Below are 17,244 nucleotides of genomic sequence, written 5' to 3'. Positions count from 1 at the left end.
CTCCAGGCTACAGTCTTACCATGTGTTTTCCCACATGTTTGGGTGGTCTCAAGGATGGGACTGCTTCCCACTGTAGCTGGTTTTCAGGCCTCCATCTCTTGCTAAGTCTTCTAGCCTTGCCTTCAGATATAAGGAGACCATTCACACAATAGTCCTGTAAGTCCATTTGACTTCCATGCCTGGAGCAGTGACAACTTTACGTTGTATCTTAGCATTCACAGGATGTAGAAGGCTCATGGCACAGGGACCTCCCTCCAAGCCCCTGTGTGGTCATGGGCCTGAGGCCTGGATTTCCATTTCTAGAAGGGGGGCTTCTATTAATAACACACGCTAGAGACTCCAGAGGTAAACTTCACCTTGGTAGAAATTCATTGACATGTCTTTGGCAATGACAGCTAATTTTGTATTATGTGGGTTTATCTTTCAAGAATCATGACCACATATTGGCTTGGTGTCAGGATGTGGCTTAGTTTATGATTCTAGTTGTATGGGTATATATGTACCTGCTTTTCTATCTAATAATTTCTACTTACTCACAAAGGCTAGAATTTAATTTTCCTGTCACTCTGGCTTAGACATAATTTTCTCACTCCTCAGGGGACAGAGTTACCCAATTTGAATTTCATCTAAACTGCTTAGTTCAGTTGTGAGGAGGCCAAAACCATGCATGGGAGTCTGTCTGTCTGTCTGCCTGCTTGCTTGCTTGTCTTTCTCCCTCTTTCTCCTTCTCTCTGCCTCTCTCTCTCTCTCTCTCTCTCTCTCTCTCTCTCTCTCTCTCTCTCTCTCTCTCGTTCCCTCTTTCTCCCTCCCTCAGTCTCTCATTTGTTCCTACACCTGCTCAGTTTTCATTATGCAGGAATATCTGGAGCCATGCACACACTAGCCGCTCATATCTGTTGGCTTTTAACCTAGTGGTGATGGAATCTATTGGCAGAGTTCTTGTTCTGCTCTTTAACCCAAAATGAGATTCTTGAGGCCATGCAGTTGGCTCCAGGATCTCACAGACACACAGAACAAGAAGGGATAATGTATGAGTCTAGAATACCAGTCATGGCCTTCCCTTAGTCATTTCCCTTCCCTGGAAACCCCTTGAAAAATGGTTAATGCCCGGTTTGACTCCACAAGGGCTCCCCAGGTCATGAATAGCCCCCTTCCTCTTCCTTCTCTGTAGATATGATGAGGGCACAGCTAGTTCTCTCTTTCTCCTGTTTCAGTTACCTCTGTCCCCATCTCCTTACTCTAGATGCTCCTACTGGGTCTGCGAGAGCTTGGTTGAGATGTTAGTGAAAGACCCCTACCTAGTAGCATTAAGTTAGCAGCAGCAATAATGAGCCCAGCCGCCCCCACCAGAACCCACAGCTGGCCGGCTCTCATGAGAACATCCTGTCCGCTTGAGACCCTCAGGACCCTCTCAGGACCTGCAGCTAGCCGGCTCTCATGAGAACATCCCGTTTGCCTAGGGAAACAGGATGCCTATAGTCAGCACATGTGCCCAACTTAGAATATCAGCAATCCACAGAAGAAACAATTTCCCCTATGAAAGATCCCAGCTTAGCTGCTGTAACGTCATTTCACAAGGCTTTTGACGAACAATGTAAGTGCAGAGTGAGGTCAGGGTCCCTGGCTGCAAAGCAGGATATCTATATCTATAGAATCAATTAACAGGAAATCTGTTGCCATACATCTGTGCTGGGAAAGGAAGAACCAAAAGGAAAACAGGATATCTGATCCCATACATCTGTTCTGGGAAAGGAAAAAACCACCTATGCCCCTTGCCCCATTCCAACTGACCACTAACCACGCATTTGCTTCTGTAATCTGCTTCTGCTGCCCTCTTTCCTATCAAAAGACCTTCCCCCAGTCTGCAGGCGCTCAAGTCCTCCGAAAGACTTGCTGCCCGCAGGTACCTGTGTTTACTCAATAAACCTCTTGCTAATTGCATCCTGTGGCCTGGTCTCGGAGTGTCCTGGTTCTGGGGTCTTCATCAGAGAGGAAAGGTCCTCTCTGAGGATCTTTCATTAGGACCTCTGTGGAACTCTGGCCTATGTAACTGGAGGGCTCCTGTTTCTGTCCTTCACCCAGGCCTCAGGTCATGTTTTCCTGCAGGAAAGGCTGCACAGGGTCAGGGCATTATGACAAGTAGAGGGGACCCCTTTTCATACCAGATGTGTGCTAAGTAGGTACCTGGTACATTCTATTGGGCCAGCTTCATCATCTGGAGTGCTCAATGCCATCCTAATTCCTACCCTCAAAGACCATCCTTCATCTGGGTACCTCTCTCCTCCCCGCTAAGCCCACATTCCCTTGCAGGTGTCAGGCCCTCATGACAGCCTTCAGACTGGAAATGAAGTGTCGAGATCTTCTGTCCTTCAAAGCAAGGCTTTCAGCTGCCTTGTTTATGGGATTCTCTGAGCCACCTTTGGGCTGTGCACACATAAAATATGTAGCAGGAAACTGCTGTCCTTGTGTTCTTTCGTTCTGTCTAATTTCAATTCCCTGTCGGGTCTCCTTAAATTGATTGCTCACGACAGCTGTCTGGGGAAAACTATGGTGTTCCCTCCTCCTGGGAGGGTAATTCCAGATGGTCCCTGGCTTGCTGTCATTTCCTTATGGGGAGGCCACATGGGTGGGGATTCTCAGCCATTTATCCCTCAGCATCCTGATTTCTCTCTGTCCTAGAGAGCTCCTCCTGGGCTTGGCTCTGCCCTAAAGGCTTCGGTAGGTGGCAAAGCTCTCACAGACTGGACTTCCCTGAGATAGGTAATCTCCTGAGGCCTTGGGCTGGGCACTGTCACTGTGAGTTGATTGTGGTCCTAGAAGCAATCCATTTGGTGGCTGAGATCGCTTGCTGCAGAGGCGTGGCTGCTGAGTGAACACAGGGTGTGGGGATGAAGGGTCAGGACTGAAAGCTTATCTGTACTTGGAGGGTGCAGGTGACCTCCCTGGAGGGGACCCTGGGCACCAGTGTGGAGCTGAGTCACTCCCTAAGATGTGAACGCTCTCTATCGACACCAAGTGCTATGACTTTGGTGGTGGTGGGGGGTCTGAATTTAAGAGCCCAAGGCCAGTTCCTGACTTCTGAGTGGGGATGATGCCTGAATCGGGAACCCATGGAAATTATGAAAACCAGCATTCTGCAGAGTCACCTCCAGCTGGGAGGGTCTGTCAGAGGGACAGGGTCTTGTGTAGGTGCGTGCAGGGTAGACTTGTGAAGATGGAGGTTAACCTCGTCCTGGGAAGAAGAAAGTGGAAGCCCCCTCCTCATATCCAGAATCCTCTGTGTGAACCTCTTTTCATCTGAGTAATTAAAAATATATTACATTTATGGACGCACGTGTGCGTGCCTATGTGGAGGTCAGAGGGCAGCTTGTGGGGGTTGGTGGTTCTCTCCTTCTCCCATGCGGGTCCCAGGGACCTAACTCACATCATTAGGCTTGGTGGTAAGTGCCTTTAGCAACTGAGCCGTCTAAGAAGTTGTCAACCTTGTAGGCCGTCTTAGAATGGACCTAATTCTACTCTAGTTATAGCCAACAGCTAATGCTCATCAGCCAGGTCTGTATCATGGGTCTTAGGACAGGATGGTGAGGTCCAAACCCAGCGTTTCTCAGCTCTGTGATGTAGGAGGCAATCAATCTGAACCGTTTTCCTTTCAGTCTGTAAACTGAGGATAAGACTAGTTTGGAAGGAAAGAATTTGGCGGTTCATTTCTAACCCGTTTCCTTCCCACCTCAGAATGGTACTGACTAGCAGGAAGGCAAGAGAGCATCCTGTAGGTTCAGTGCTGATAGTGGGAGGCCCCTGGGCTAGTATCAGTAGGTAACCCAGGGTGCCCACAGGAGAGGTCAGGGGCTGCTCTTGGATATCAGTGGTAGGAGACATGGAGGTCTTTGTGCTCACAGGAGTGTTAACCAGGAATGTTAAACAGGAGGGGTTGTCCCTTCAGAGGGAGAGATATATAGCCTGTTTTCTGCCCAGAAGGCTGGGAAGGGAGGTGATTAACGGCTTGCTGACCTCGGTACTGTCTGTATGGCCAGGCCTCATGAGCTCCCACAGATTTTAATGTTTATCTCAGTCAGTTTACAGCTATCTTCTCTCTGTCTCCAGACCCTTACCATGAAGCTTGTTTATAATAAGCCTGCTGTCTCGGTTATCTACATAATCCATAGAACCTATCTTTCTGGATGATGTAACTTGTACTTTACAAGAGCTTTGATGTAACCATAGGATTGTGTTAATCATCACCAAGAAACATTTTCCCAAATTGTGCTGTGCTTAAATATGCCTGAAATAAACCACCCGGTGTCAGACTCTTGAAGTTTGGACGAACACTGGTTACTGAGTGCTGTTGAATGGGACTTGCTTCTTGCCTCATGTGCATTGACACTCTGCTGGGCGTGGCGCTTGCAGAGACCCCCACAGTCGATGTGAAATGAAGTGACGCCCTGTGTAAGTGACTGGACAACAGCTGCCTGTCTCTCCTGGAAGCACCCTCAGATGGCAGGGAAAGGCTGGGCAGCTGTCTTGGCGTACTAATTACATTCCCACGGTATTTTTGTGAGAGTCTAAGCGTTTAGACACAGGGCCTCGCACACTGTATGCTCTCTGTAGATGCTGCTGCCCATACCTCCAATCTGCAGGTTTCTGCAGCTTGTACTGGTGTTTATCCTCCTGGCAGTTCACTGCCCTGCCAGGTAGGTACCTGTCTTCGTTAGGGTTTCTATTGCTGTGATAAAACACCACGATCAAAAGCAACTTGGGGAGGACAGTATTAATTTCAGCGTACAGATCTAAGGCCACATTCTATCACTGAGAGAAGTCAGGACAGGAACCTGGAGGCAGGAGTTGATGCAGAGACCATGGAGGAGTGCTGCTTACTGGCTTGCTCCTTATGGTTTGCTCAGCCTGCTTCCTTATAGCACCCAAGACCAGCAGCCCACGGGAGGCCATACCCACAGTGGGATGGGTTCTCCCACACCAATTATCAATCAAGAAAATACACCATGGGCTTATCCACAGGTCAATGTGGCGGAGGGCATTTTCTCAATTGAGATCCCCTCTTCCAAAATGACTCTACTTGTGTCAAGTGGACATGAATCTAGCCTGCACAATGCCTCCCTTGTCTTCCAGCCATTCTGAATACCCCACCTTCATGGTGTGGGCATATGTGTATGTGTTGGTGTGCCTGGTGTTTCCCTGACCATTTCATGCCCCCCCATCTTATCACAGTTCCTTGATAGTTGGGATGGGGACAAAAGCTTGCCATCCAACAGTCACAAATAGGGACCAACATGGTAGTTGAAAGTAAGCAACACTAGATGAGACAGAAGTTTAATCCGTTTGTTTTGCTAAATACCTAACAGGCAGGTGTCACCAAGACTGACTTATGGGATCCTGGGATCACCTTGCACACCAGGCAATATACGACTGACTAAGCCCCGGCCCCACAATTTTGTCTTTCCAACAACATAGAGAAAAAGCAAAGTAAGGCTGTGAACATCCTCTCAGGGAGAGAGTGTGCAATCGTGTTGGATGGTGCCCTACCTCTTAACACCAGTCTGAGGGAGGCTCTAGCTGGACACGGTCACAAGGTCAGGAAAATGGCAAGGCTTTCAAGAACACTCCATCTTACAGAAGGGAAACTGAGGCACAACAAGATGAACAAACTTTCCCGGTTGATGCCCGGCTAGGGAATGGTAGAACTGTGTTCACTGAGATTCTGCCCAACCTGGCTATAGTCAGCAGGCACTGTGCAATCTGGTAGGTAGGGGCTGGGTCTGCAGCTGGGGAGTTCCCCTGCTACCAAGTGACAGTGACCTTCCTTAGACCTGCCAGGACTCTGTGGGAGTTTCTCTCAAGCTCAGCTGATCAGCAGTGACTCATCCATCCTAGACACCATCATCAGTGAACTTCCCCACTACCCTGCACCTTCTCCAAGACACAGGTGTAACTTGATTATCTTTGATTCTTCACAAGTCGGTCCTAAGCCTGGCACACATCACCCCAGGTTCATCATTATTGGGCTATTGGCCATTACCATCGGCAGGTGTGTCGGTTAGCATGCATCTGCCCTTGTGGGCAGAATGAAGGCAACCTACTGCATTTTAGTAAGGTCTAAAGCTGGGGCACACCCTTACCCCCACACCATTAGGCTTTTCTCTTCCTGAGCCCTAAGTCCCCCACCAGTGAAGGAGATATCTGAGCCCCACCCAATCCCCCAGGCCAGCCACGACGCAAGAGAATGTCCTACCTGGGCCACTGCAGAATGAGGCGATGACGGCCAAGATGCACACAATGCTTAGGTAAGGGACCCAGGGGGCTCTGTCCTGCAGGAGAAGGTAAATGTGAACTGGCTAGGAACAGCAAGATGTCCATGGACCTGTGTTTTTCCTGACTCCGCCTGTGTGATTGGCCATTTCATATCCCTAACCTTCCATTGCTGCAAATGGCAACCATCAGCCATTCTGCCCTCTGATTTCCCAGACGTGGGATGCAAGGAGACGATGCTTTGCAGAATCCCGCAGGCCCCAGGATGCAGGAAATGGTAAGGAAATGTACAAGTAACAGCAATCGAATGCTTTGTTCTAAGCAAAGCATAGGGGGAAATGTTCGGGTATTGCCACATTGAAATTCTCCCTGTTGTCATCCTTACCATGCAAAGCGCTGGGTTTACACTCCTGCCTTCCCATGAGTGTGCAGAGCTAACTCACTCATGGAACATCCAGAGGACCTGTCGCTCACCTACAGGCAGGTGTTGAGGGAGCTCTGAGGTCCTGTTGGGTAGGACTTAGACCAGGGGGATGCCTGAGGCAGAAGAAAGACTCCAGAGCAGCTTCCTCTCCCTCTCTCAGAACCTCAGAGGGCCAAGGACACTGCATAGCCACCCAGTCCAGGACGACTGTACGTCTGGATATGGGGAAATACTAGCTCTCGCAGCACACTGTCCCCCAAGGAGGAGCCAGCTCAGCACCACCTCTGAGGGACAGGCTTCTGACGTCACCATACTACTCTTGCCTTGTTCTGGGACTGTTTGGAACGTTAGGATATCTGACTGATGACCACGATGCCCAACGTTAAATGTTAAAATTTATTCCTAAAAATAATACCAAGACTTATCAGTTCAGTCAGTGCTTGATGAATGCAAGTTGCTCTGATCAGGGGAGGGAGCAGAAGGGACAGATGTGGGGCTGGTAATCGAGACCTTGGGGTCCAATCCCACCTCTGCCATCATCCTGCTGCAAAACTCTGGTCATTTTTTTTTTATGATTTGGACTTTCCCTACATAAAAGGAAGCAGTCTTTGGCTGGAGAGATGACTCAGCCGTTAAGGGTACTTGCTACTCTTGCAGAGGATCCAGGTTTGTTCCCAGCACCTACCTAGTGATTCACAACCACATTTAACTCTAGTTTTAGGGGATCTGACACCCTCTCTGGCCTCAGCAGGCACCAGTTACACATGTGGTGCACAGACATACATGCAGGGGAAAACACCCATATGCATAAAAGAAAACAGTAAGTTTTTAAAAAGAGACACCCTGAATTTTGTCTGGATAGTGGATATTATTGTTCCTCCACATAAATACCCATGCATGCTCCTGGATTGCCCACCCCACCACCCATGCATGCTCCTGGATTGCCCACCCCACCGCCCATGCATGCTCCTGGATCACCTACCCTATGGGCCCATGCATGCTCTTGGATCACCTACTCTATGGACCCATGCATACTCCTGGATCACCTACCCTATGGGCCCATGCATGCTCCTGGATCACCTACCCTATGGGCCCATGCATGCTCCTGGATGGCCCACCCCACCGCCCATGCATGCTCCTGAATGGCCCACCCCACCGCCCATGCATGCTCCTGGATGGCCCACCCCACCGCCCATGCATGCTCCTGGATTGCCCACCCCACCAACCATGCACGTTCCTGGATTGCCCATGTCACCGCCCATGCACGTTCCTGGATTGCCCATGTCACCGCCCATGCATGCTCCTGGATTGCCCACGTCACCGCCCATGCATGCTCCTGGATTGCCCACCCCACCGCCCATGCATGCTCCTGGATCACCTACCCTATGGGCCCATGCACGCTCCTGGATCACCTACCCTATGGGCCCATGCATGCTCCTGGATCACCTACCCTATGGGCCCATGCACACTCCTGGATTGCTCACTCCACAGTCTGTCCATCAGTCCTCACAGCATCCCAGGCTAAGAGGACAATTTGCCCTTGTAGAGCTAAGACCCAAGAGGAGCCAGCAGAGTGGTAAGTGGAAAAGCCAGGATTCCACATCAAGGAAGTCAGGTGACAGGGAGGTCACTGAGAAGTCACCTGAGGGGCAGTGCCCAGCTCCCCTTGCCGGGAGGTGATTACTGGAAGGATACCTTAGGGGCATCTAACATAATCCCCTCACTCCAAAGATAGGTAGTTTGAGAGTCAGGGAAGGGAAACTTCCTGCTCACTACAACACAGCTCATCTGCAGGATTGACAGGGCCAGAAGTTGGGTTTCTTGTCTCCAAGTTCCAGGAACCACCAGTATACTGAAAAGGAAGCTCCTTGGGAGAGACGTCTTACAGGAGAGATCTATTGAGAGGATGAGCCCACAAGCCAAAGGCTCCAAAATGATGAAGCCAGAACTAGCTCCCTGGTGATCCCCCCAAAGAGTGACAGGCACAATGTCTCACCTGCAGGGTCAGGGTCACAGTGAGGGTCCCAAAGAAGAGGGCCATCAGCCCAAAGCCGCCAATGAGGAGAGGTCTCCGTCCTAGGCGCTCGATAACCAGGCCCTGGTGTGAGAGAGAGAAAGAAGTAGGGGACACAGTTATTTCACGTTGAGCCCAATAACAAGGGACCACGATCCTAGGAACTGATGGTGGGCGGCCATGGAAGATTGTGGAAGGCTATGAAAGGCTACGGAAGGCTGCGGAAGACCATGGAAGGCCTTGGAAGGCTGGTTTCACACAGAGGGTGTGATCCAGGAGGACCACCTTATACTGATGCAGCTTTGGAAGTGTCCTTGGTCTCCTCCCACTGGCACTTCTGTCTGTCACCAAGGTGGGTAAAGACAATGACCCTATTCTATAATGACCATAGGCCACTGCCAGAGTCAGGCAGACTTGGACTGATATCCTGGCTCTACCACTTTGCAGCTATGTGGACTTCCGCTTGTGACTTCAGGTCCTAAAGTCTGTGACAGGGACAGGAACATCAATACCTCATCCACTCTACCCCAAGGCATCTAAGAGGCTGAATGGGTTAAATAAGGCACTGCTTGCTGTTTACATTGGGTGTCTTCCCTTCCCCACCACCACTGTTTCATAAGAAAAGAACATCAAGGGTCAGAGAGATGAAATAACCTGGAAGAGGTCATGCAGCAGGAAGTGAGAAGGCCAGGAACTGGACCCAAGGTGTTGTCAAGAATCACGGTTGAGCTAGTCAGGGAGAGGGCCAGCTCGGGCAAAGGCTTGAAGGTGGACAGATTCCTATTGAGGGTGCCACCTCCTCTCCTTCTCTCACGGTCTTTTTTCTAGTATTCTCTGCCCCCCACCCCAACACACACACACAGAAAAGTTTGTAGTATTTGTTTTCTGAATCTGGCTTATTTTGTTTGAAATAAATATCTAAAGTTCCAACGACTTTCCTGCAAATGTCATGATTTCCATTTTCTTTATGGCTGAACAATAATCCATTGTGTATATGTACCACATTTTCTTTCTCCATTCATCTGTTGGAAATGTCCCATTTCCTGGCTACTGTGAATGGAGCAGTGAGAAGCATGGGGTAAGCAGGTATCTGTGGTACACAAGCTTAGAGTCCTTGGAGGAAGGGGATTTTAAGTGGGGTGAAAGAGAAAGGGGGTAGCAGAATTACTATGACAAGGAAGCAAAAGGGGATTCAGAGAGGATGGGAATCAACAGGAACAAATAACATGAAAAAATGCCACAATAAAACCCACACTAAGTTCAAACACTACATCAATCAATCAATCAATCAATCAATCAAAACTATCTGCTTTGGGTGAGCAAAGTGGTGACAATGTGGAGGATCATGAAGACAGAGCATGTGGCCTCCTGCCTGGCAGCTTCAGGTGATCAGAAGAGAGACAAGGCCCAGAAACCTTGGGGTCTTTGCCATGAAGTTTCACAGCAGGGAGTCTGTGTCCTGATTCCCAGTAGCCAGGTGATGGAAAGCTTCCTGGGAGGTGGGCCTTCCCCCAGATGAATAGGGGCTGCAGTCTTAGCATACAGCATGTGGCCAAGTCACCCATGCATGACATTGCCCGGACAGGAGAGGCCATTAATGCACAGTCAGGGACTAGAGGCAGTTGAGAATACCCTGACTGGTTGGATGGGCTTTTTCCTGAAGCCCCAGGCCTTCCACACTTCGCCTCCTGGGAACCTGACCCAAGAGAATAGGGCAACAAAGCTGTTCAGAGGTGAATGGGCTTGAAGATGGCCTGACTTGGGCTCAAGTCTGCCTCTCAGCCTTCCTTGCAGGAAGGACGGATGACTAAGCGGCGGCATTTCTCTGAGCCTGAGTCTCCCCACCTCGGAGGTGTGGATGGTAGCATCTCTGCAGGGTAGCTTTGAGGTGAGAGGAAAGGCATGCTGGATCTGAACTCAACTCAGGAGCAGCAGGGCCTACCCAGCACAGCAGAGACTGCAGTGTGACCGTTGGCTGCTCCCATTCCTGTCTCTAAGTGGCCCCGTGGCCTTGAACACGGAGCCCTTTCAGGACTTCTTTTTGTGCAGCCATGGAATTAGTCTAGGAGACAGAAGCGGGGGTCATTCTGAGCCCCCCCTGTTCTAGGCGCTTCACGGAGCACATTTCAAGTACTAATCATTTAACCCCCACAAATACTCCCATGAAATGAGCCTTTTTGGCTACTTACACAGGTAAAACGAAACAAAACAAAAAAACGAGTCAAGAGACTTTGGGACTTGTCCAAGGCACACAGCTGATAAGGGCTGAAGCAAGGATGCCTGCAGAATCTTTTCTGGTTCTGAAGGTGTTAAGTTTCCCAAAGTGGAAACAGGCAGAGCCCCCAGTTTGCCACAGCGCACTGCCCCATCTTCATGTCCGATCGCTGAACACACAGAGCACGGAGCTCTCCTTCCTCCCTGTCCTCCCCAGAAACCCTCACATCACTGTTTCTCCAGAATCCAGAAGCACCCCTGGCTGCCATGGGGCCCTTTCTGCTGATGGAGTGAGCAAGGCAGATATGCAGTGTGCATGGGAGGGCAGTGAAGAGAGAGAGGAGAGGGGTAGTGAACTCACTTTGTGGGAGATGTGGAGGGGTGTGCGGGCCAGGGACGGTCATGGAAGAAGAAAGAGCAGAACCTTGTGGGGAAAGAGGGTGGAGAGAGGCCATAAGAAGGAGAGGGAAAATAAATAAATAAAGGAGAGGGAAAGGAAAAGGGAGGGAGACAGAGGGAGGGGAGAGGAAGGGGAAAGGGAGAGTTCCTAGGCCTTCAAAAGCCTGACCCCACCAAAGAGGAGGCATTAAGAGGGTCACAGTCCTGAGCATCGGGAATAGGAAACTGGGTCCTAGAGACAAGAGCAAGTCAGAACTACCAGGGTCAAAGGCCCAGAACAGTCCCAGATGCAACCCCCCCCCCCCAGGCCACAGGGCGAGCTAGCCGAAAGGACACAGACATGGATGTGTGTGCCTCCACTTCAATGCGCTTCTGAAACTTGTATGCTTCCTCCTCACCAGGACTCCGTCTGTAAGACCACCATACCATGACCTAAGCTGTAAAGTAAATGCCAGAGCATCTGGGTAGTAAATATCTTGGAATTAAAATATTTTCTGTTAGTTTTGGATAGGTTTGGAAATCCTCAGCATATAATTTTAAATAAAATCAATAAAGGTAAGACTAGAAAATAGAGTTACTGTATAAACAGCAATTCTGCCTGCTGAGCCCCAAGTCCGTGTGTGTGCATGTGCATGCGTGCGTGCGTGTGTGTGTGCGTGTGTGTGTGTGTGTGTGTGTGTGTGTGTGCAGGCTTGCCTGTTGAGGCCAGCAAGCCACCCTGGGCCGTTCCTCAGGTGTTGCCCACATTTTTTTTTATGTGAGACAGGCTCGCTGCTCTGATGGGGCCTCACTGGTTATTTTAGGTTGGCTGCCTGTGAATCTCCAGAGAACTATGCCCCGGCCTCCCAGCACTGGGATTCTAAGCTTGAACCTAGCTCCTTTTTATCTGGGTTCTGGGGAATGAAGTTGGATCTTCGGACTTGCACAGGAATCTCTTCACCAAGTGATCTATTTCCCCAGCTCCCTGGCATTTCCTGTGTCCTATCATGGGTCATTTCCAGCACCCAGCCTAGCAAATTTCTATAACCATTTGAAATGTCACTAAATTCTAACGTACGGAAGCCACCCCTGTGACTGGTCCTGAGAGATTCCAGGCGAACAGAAGCTGAAGGCTGGAGGAAAGGGGACTTTGTCTTCTCAGTATCTCAGAGGAGCTGAGCTAGAGTCCCTGGTGACACTGAAATCAGTACAGAGGTTGCCAGAGACAAGCTTTGGAGTCGCACAGGGGACCAGGTCACAGTGGGATCCGCATATTACATTGTTGTACTGATTCTGACAAGTGTAACAGCTGTGCTGAGGTTAGCATGTCACACTGAGTCTCAGTGGGCTGAACCTCCTTATGCTGTGAACCCAGGATTAAGATGTGTTGCCCTCGGATGTGACAATGTTACATTCCACACAGAGATGGATGTATGCTGTTTATTGATATTCATGTTTTCCAACATTATGAAATGCAGGGCCCCGGGCTAGAGTGTGAGGAAAGCTTCTTCAAGTGAGCCAACCACAGGGTCCACATTTGAAAGCGTGCCCTCCAATGCAAGCGAGCTGAGGAGTGATATTTACCGTATGACATCAATATTCAGGGCCTTTTTGGGGGGAGGAGATATGCTTTCTCCCAGGTCATTGCAGAAGCAGGAAGTCGAGTCAGAATGAAGCTGGAACCTGCTCCTTGCACAGGAAATGACAGAGCTCAGAAGGTCTAGGAAGGCCCTGAGGAGCTTTCAGAGAGATGGAGTGAGGAAACAGACCTCCCACTCCCAGTTCTGCCTGGCCAGGTCACCCCATCCAAGCCCAGCAGAAGCTCAGCCTGTCTTAGGGAATCAGAGTGGCTGGATATTCCTGCTCCAGACTAAAGCTGCCAGGGAAGACGCTAACTCAAGATGAGCAGCTGCTCTTCAGGGTTACTGATGGCAGCTAAGAACCAACTACCAGATTTCTGGTGCTCCAAGAAGACCCTCTGGGGACCCTGAGCTGTAAGGTCCCCTCTGCAATCACTGTCTCTCCCACAGTGTGCTGGGACCTTTGAGCAGACAGCAGTGGCAACATGTTTCTGCTTAGGATTTTAAAAATCAACTTTGTTGGGTTACAGTTTTGTTCAATGAAATGTCCTTATTTAATTCTGCAGCCTAATATAATCTCGAGAAATTTACATTATCTATTACCTATTACCACAGCTGCAATATAGAAAATGCCCACCGCCAACAAGGTCTCCTCATGTCCCTTCTCTCAGCCACAGGCAGCCCCTGATCCACCTTCTAGCACCGGGTTTAGAGTCACCAGTTTTAGAATTTCACACAGATCTTTGTAAATTTTTTGAGACCTGTCTTGTTTGTGATACGCATGAATCATTCTTTTTCACGGTTGACCAACAGCCCACTGGGTGGATAGACCACACACCTGTTGATGGACATGGTTGCTTCTGGATTTAGTCTCTCATACACAAAGCTGTTATGAACACCAGTATATGAGTCTCTATGTAGACATGGGTTTTATTTCTCTTGGGTAAATACTTGCGAGTGGAATGGTGAGTGGGTGGATAATTGTGAAAAATATTCTCTGAAGGGGCAATGACTTTAAACTTCTACCAGTGGTGTGACAGTTCCCATTGCTCCATTTCCTTGGCAACACTTGGAATTGTCAGGATTTAAATTTTGTCTGTCCTTGGGGTGAATGACAGGATCTTTTTATTTATTGATTGATTGATTTTTATTGAGCCCTACCTTTTTCTCTTCTCACCTCCCTGCCTCTCCCCTTCCCTTCAACCCTCTCCCAAAGTCCCCTTGCTCCCAATTTACTCTGTCTTAGAATGACAGGATCTTAAAGTTCACTGTAACTTCCCTGATCATACTGAGAACTTTTTCTTGTGCTTTTTGGTCTTTGAGAATCTTCCTTGCTAAAGATCTGTTCAAATACTTTCCGAGTGCAGTTTTTCTTGAATTCTCAGGGTTCTTTACATATTCAGGAACGAGCTTCCTGTCAGATGTTTACACAGTATTCCAGTCTGTGGGTCACCTTTTCATTTGCTCAGCAACATCTTTTCAATAGCCACAGTTGTACATTCTCATGAAATCCAAATTATTAATTGTGCATCTAATCTAAGAAACCTGTTTTGTAAAAATTTCTGCTCTATGCCCTTCCTGGTGTACTAAATTACTTTTCTTTGATTTTTAGATGCATACTGCATTTCAATGTGATTTTTTGGTACATATTGTGATAAGAGTCCCTGGTGGATGAGTACATGGTGCGGGTGAGGGCCAATACTCTAGTAGCCTGTTCCACAATTTGGTCCTTCTAACTCCCCACCCCTGACAGTGACCTCTCACCCCTGATCTACAAGCAAGCCCCCAAACTCACTGGTTCCCCGGGATGAATTTTGGTGTAGTTGTTCGTTGTTGGGGCCTTACAAGGATGGGGTAGATATTGTTTACATCTTCCCAGAGAAAGAATTCTTCCCATATTTGTCAAACGCCCATTTGATCCTGACTCTTTGTACATCTTTATCCCCACCCAGCCACGCCCGACTGCCTGCTCTACACAGCCCTGACTCTGGAAGTCTGGGAACAGGGAACGAGACAGTGCGGGCTGAGCTCCCACAGGGAAGTCCAGGCAGATGGACGTTTGCTTGGAGATTTCTGTTTAAATGACAAATGTGTGTGAGACCCATTCATGTGTCTACAGCATTAGTGTGAGGGACAAGGCATCAGCTCTGCAATCATTTCATTCCTGGGGGGTGGGGTGGATGGGGTGGGGCGAGGCATGGTCCCTAAGAGGAATAAGCTAAAACAGGCTTAGGACATTTCAACCAAAATGCAAAAGCATTTTGGGCCCAACGGGGATATTAACCCCATGGCACTTCCCAGTGGCTTCTGGAGCACTAGGTGCAACATTCATTCCTCAAGCATGTCAGGCAGGCAAGAATCAGAAGCCTGGGAATCAGAATTGGAAAGACTCGGTCTGGGATGGGCAGAGTGCAGAGTGGCTTCTAAGACCAAAATCTTGCCTTCATGCAGGGATGAACTCTCACAGGGCAAGGCGGACACTGAAACAGTCAGATCTGCAGGAGCTAAGCACCTTGTCCAGTTCTAACTCTCAGAACCATCCGGCTCAGAGGCGGTTGCTAAGCAGCTGCTCAGGAAGTGGGGCGGGGCCAAGACATCTGGCTGGTTCTGTCTTACCTGATGGGGTATCTTCTCTGCTGAGTTTTTCTACACTTTGTTCTGTGATCTAGGTCTCAATCTCAAACAAGCAACAGTGGTTGCAATAGTTTCCAGAACAGCAATAATAGTGTGTTACAGACAGAAGGGCTCAGACAGCAGGGCTGTTCCTCATCTGTCTCAGCTGCAACTGCAAGATCAAGGTCCTGGCAGAGCCTTACTCCCTGTGAGGGTGCAGGGGAGAATCTTCCCAGCCCCACCCCTGCCTTCTGAGGGTCTTCCCGAGCCCCACTCCTGCATTGTGAGGGTCTGTCGCAGCCCTACCCCTGCCTTCTGAGCCCGACTTTTAAAAGCAAAGTCCCTGACTCTTACCAGAGGCCGAGCTGGCTCCCTATGGCTTTGGGTTCATACAATCCCAGCTCCCCAGTCCCTTGCCTACACCATAGCCTCACACGTGAATGACACTCCCTGGAAGTTCACTTATCTGAACAACACAGCTAAAGCCCAAAGAACCAGCCTGGAAAAGCCAGCTGTTCTACTTGATGGAAATTTTTTACAGCCACCAAGCTGCTGAGGGATGGCCGCTGCCCAAATTAACCATAGATCAAAAGAACGAGTGTGTCTTTCCGGCTCGGTGTTATTATACCTTAGAGCCATTTTAGTAGACTGTCAAAAATCTCAGCAAAGGGAGTGGAAAAAATAAGCCAGGTGCCCTTTTATTGATAGGAAATTACCCTGAAGGGCTGGATGAAGTTGTCTGAGTGGCCCTGAAAATCAGGTCACACAAACTTTGGAAAGAGCAGAGGACTTGCTGAATGTTGAGTTTGGGGGAGGAGAAGGAGCTACCATAGATTTTGATTTCTGTTTCCATGACAACCCTTTCTCACAGTGTTAAAGTAGCTTGTTGTTATTTTAACATGTAGCTTAAACCAACTCAAAGGTAACAGTTTATGGTTTGGATATCCAGGGGTCCAGAACAGGTCTCACAGGACAAACCACAGTGGAGACCCTGAGGAGGAAAAGACTGGTTTTCCCAGTTCCCAGAAGCTTCCTGGGTTCTACGCCCCCATTCCAAGCAACAGCAGTGCCCTTTTATGCCTCACATCCTGACCTCTGACCTTTTATCACTTCAAAGGTCCATTGCCTGTCCAGATAGGCCCAGGGGACCGCCACAGCTCAGGTCCTCACTTCCACCTGTGACATTCCCTCTGACAGCATCTCACGGCCTATGACTTCAGACCTGTGGATCTTTAGGACCCATTAATTTCACCTGCCACAGACGGCAAGGGTTAAAAGTTGATTTTATAAATGTGCAGATCCGTTCAGAGGTGTATGGTAATTTCCCTAAGCATAGCCGGCTGGTAAGTGGATGCTCTGGACGGGATGTAGAGCTGTCCAGTTCTGAAGCTTAAACTCTTGGGTAATATTGTATCCTACTCGAGACTTTGATGGAGTTGAAGAATAGCTAGTTATAGTTATAGTTTTCCTTAGTTATGATAAAGATAAAATAGATGTAAATATTGTAACTGTAATTCTTGCTTGATAACTGTTTTGTTATATGTAATTTTACTATGTTAAAGCTAAAGCCTTCTTTTTTTTTTGTTTAAACAGAAAAAGGGGAAATAATGGAGGAAGGTCATTGGTTAATAAAGAAACTGCTTGGCCTGATAGGTTAGAACATAGGTGGGTGGAGTAAACAGAACAGAATGCTGGGAGGAAGAGGAAGTGAGACAGATGCCATGCCACTCCTCTCCTCTTAAACTCAAGAGCACACA

The 17,244-nt window shown here is 48.9% G+C and overlaps 2 protein-coding genes across 5 annotated transcripts in view; one reads left to right on the top strand and one right to left on the bottom strand.

The window, feature by feature from the left end:
• Tmem128 (transmembrane protein 128) overlaps window positions 1–17,244 on the top strand; it is a 286,921-nt gene that overhangs the window by 130,696 nt on the left and 138,981 nt on the right. The window lies entirely within an intron of this gene.
• The window catches only part of Slc2a9 (solute carrier family 2 member 9), a 128,423-nt gene that overhangs the window by 33,950 nt on the left and 77,229 nt on the right, over window positions 1–17,244 (bottom strand). For all 4 annotated transcript variants that reach the window (XR_012907293.1, XR_012907294.1, XM_075943699.1 and 1 more), the window contains exons 9-10: window positions 8,685–8,786; window positions 6,248–6,323 (exon numbers count right to left, since the gene is read on the bottom strand). Coding sequence is in view for 2 of the 4 variants with exons in the window: in XM_075943699.1 (XP_075799814.1) it covers window positions 6,248–6,323; window positions 8,685–8,786 (178 nt within the window). In the remaining 2 variants the exon portion in view is untranslated. The remainder of the gene's footprint in view (window positions 1–6,247; window positions 6,324–8,684; window positions 8,787–17,244) is intronic.

The sequence above is a fragment of the Microtus pennsylvanicus genome, chromosome 12, assembly GCF_037038515.1.
Source record: "Microtus pennsylvanicus isolate mMicPen1 chromosome 12, mMicPen1.hap1, whole genome shotgun sequence".
Lineage (NCBI taxonomy): Eukaryota > Metazoa > Chordata > Mammalia > Rodentia > Cricetidae > Microtus > Microtus pennsylvanicus.
This window is presented reverse-complemented; position numbering and strand designations above follow the sequence as displayed.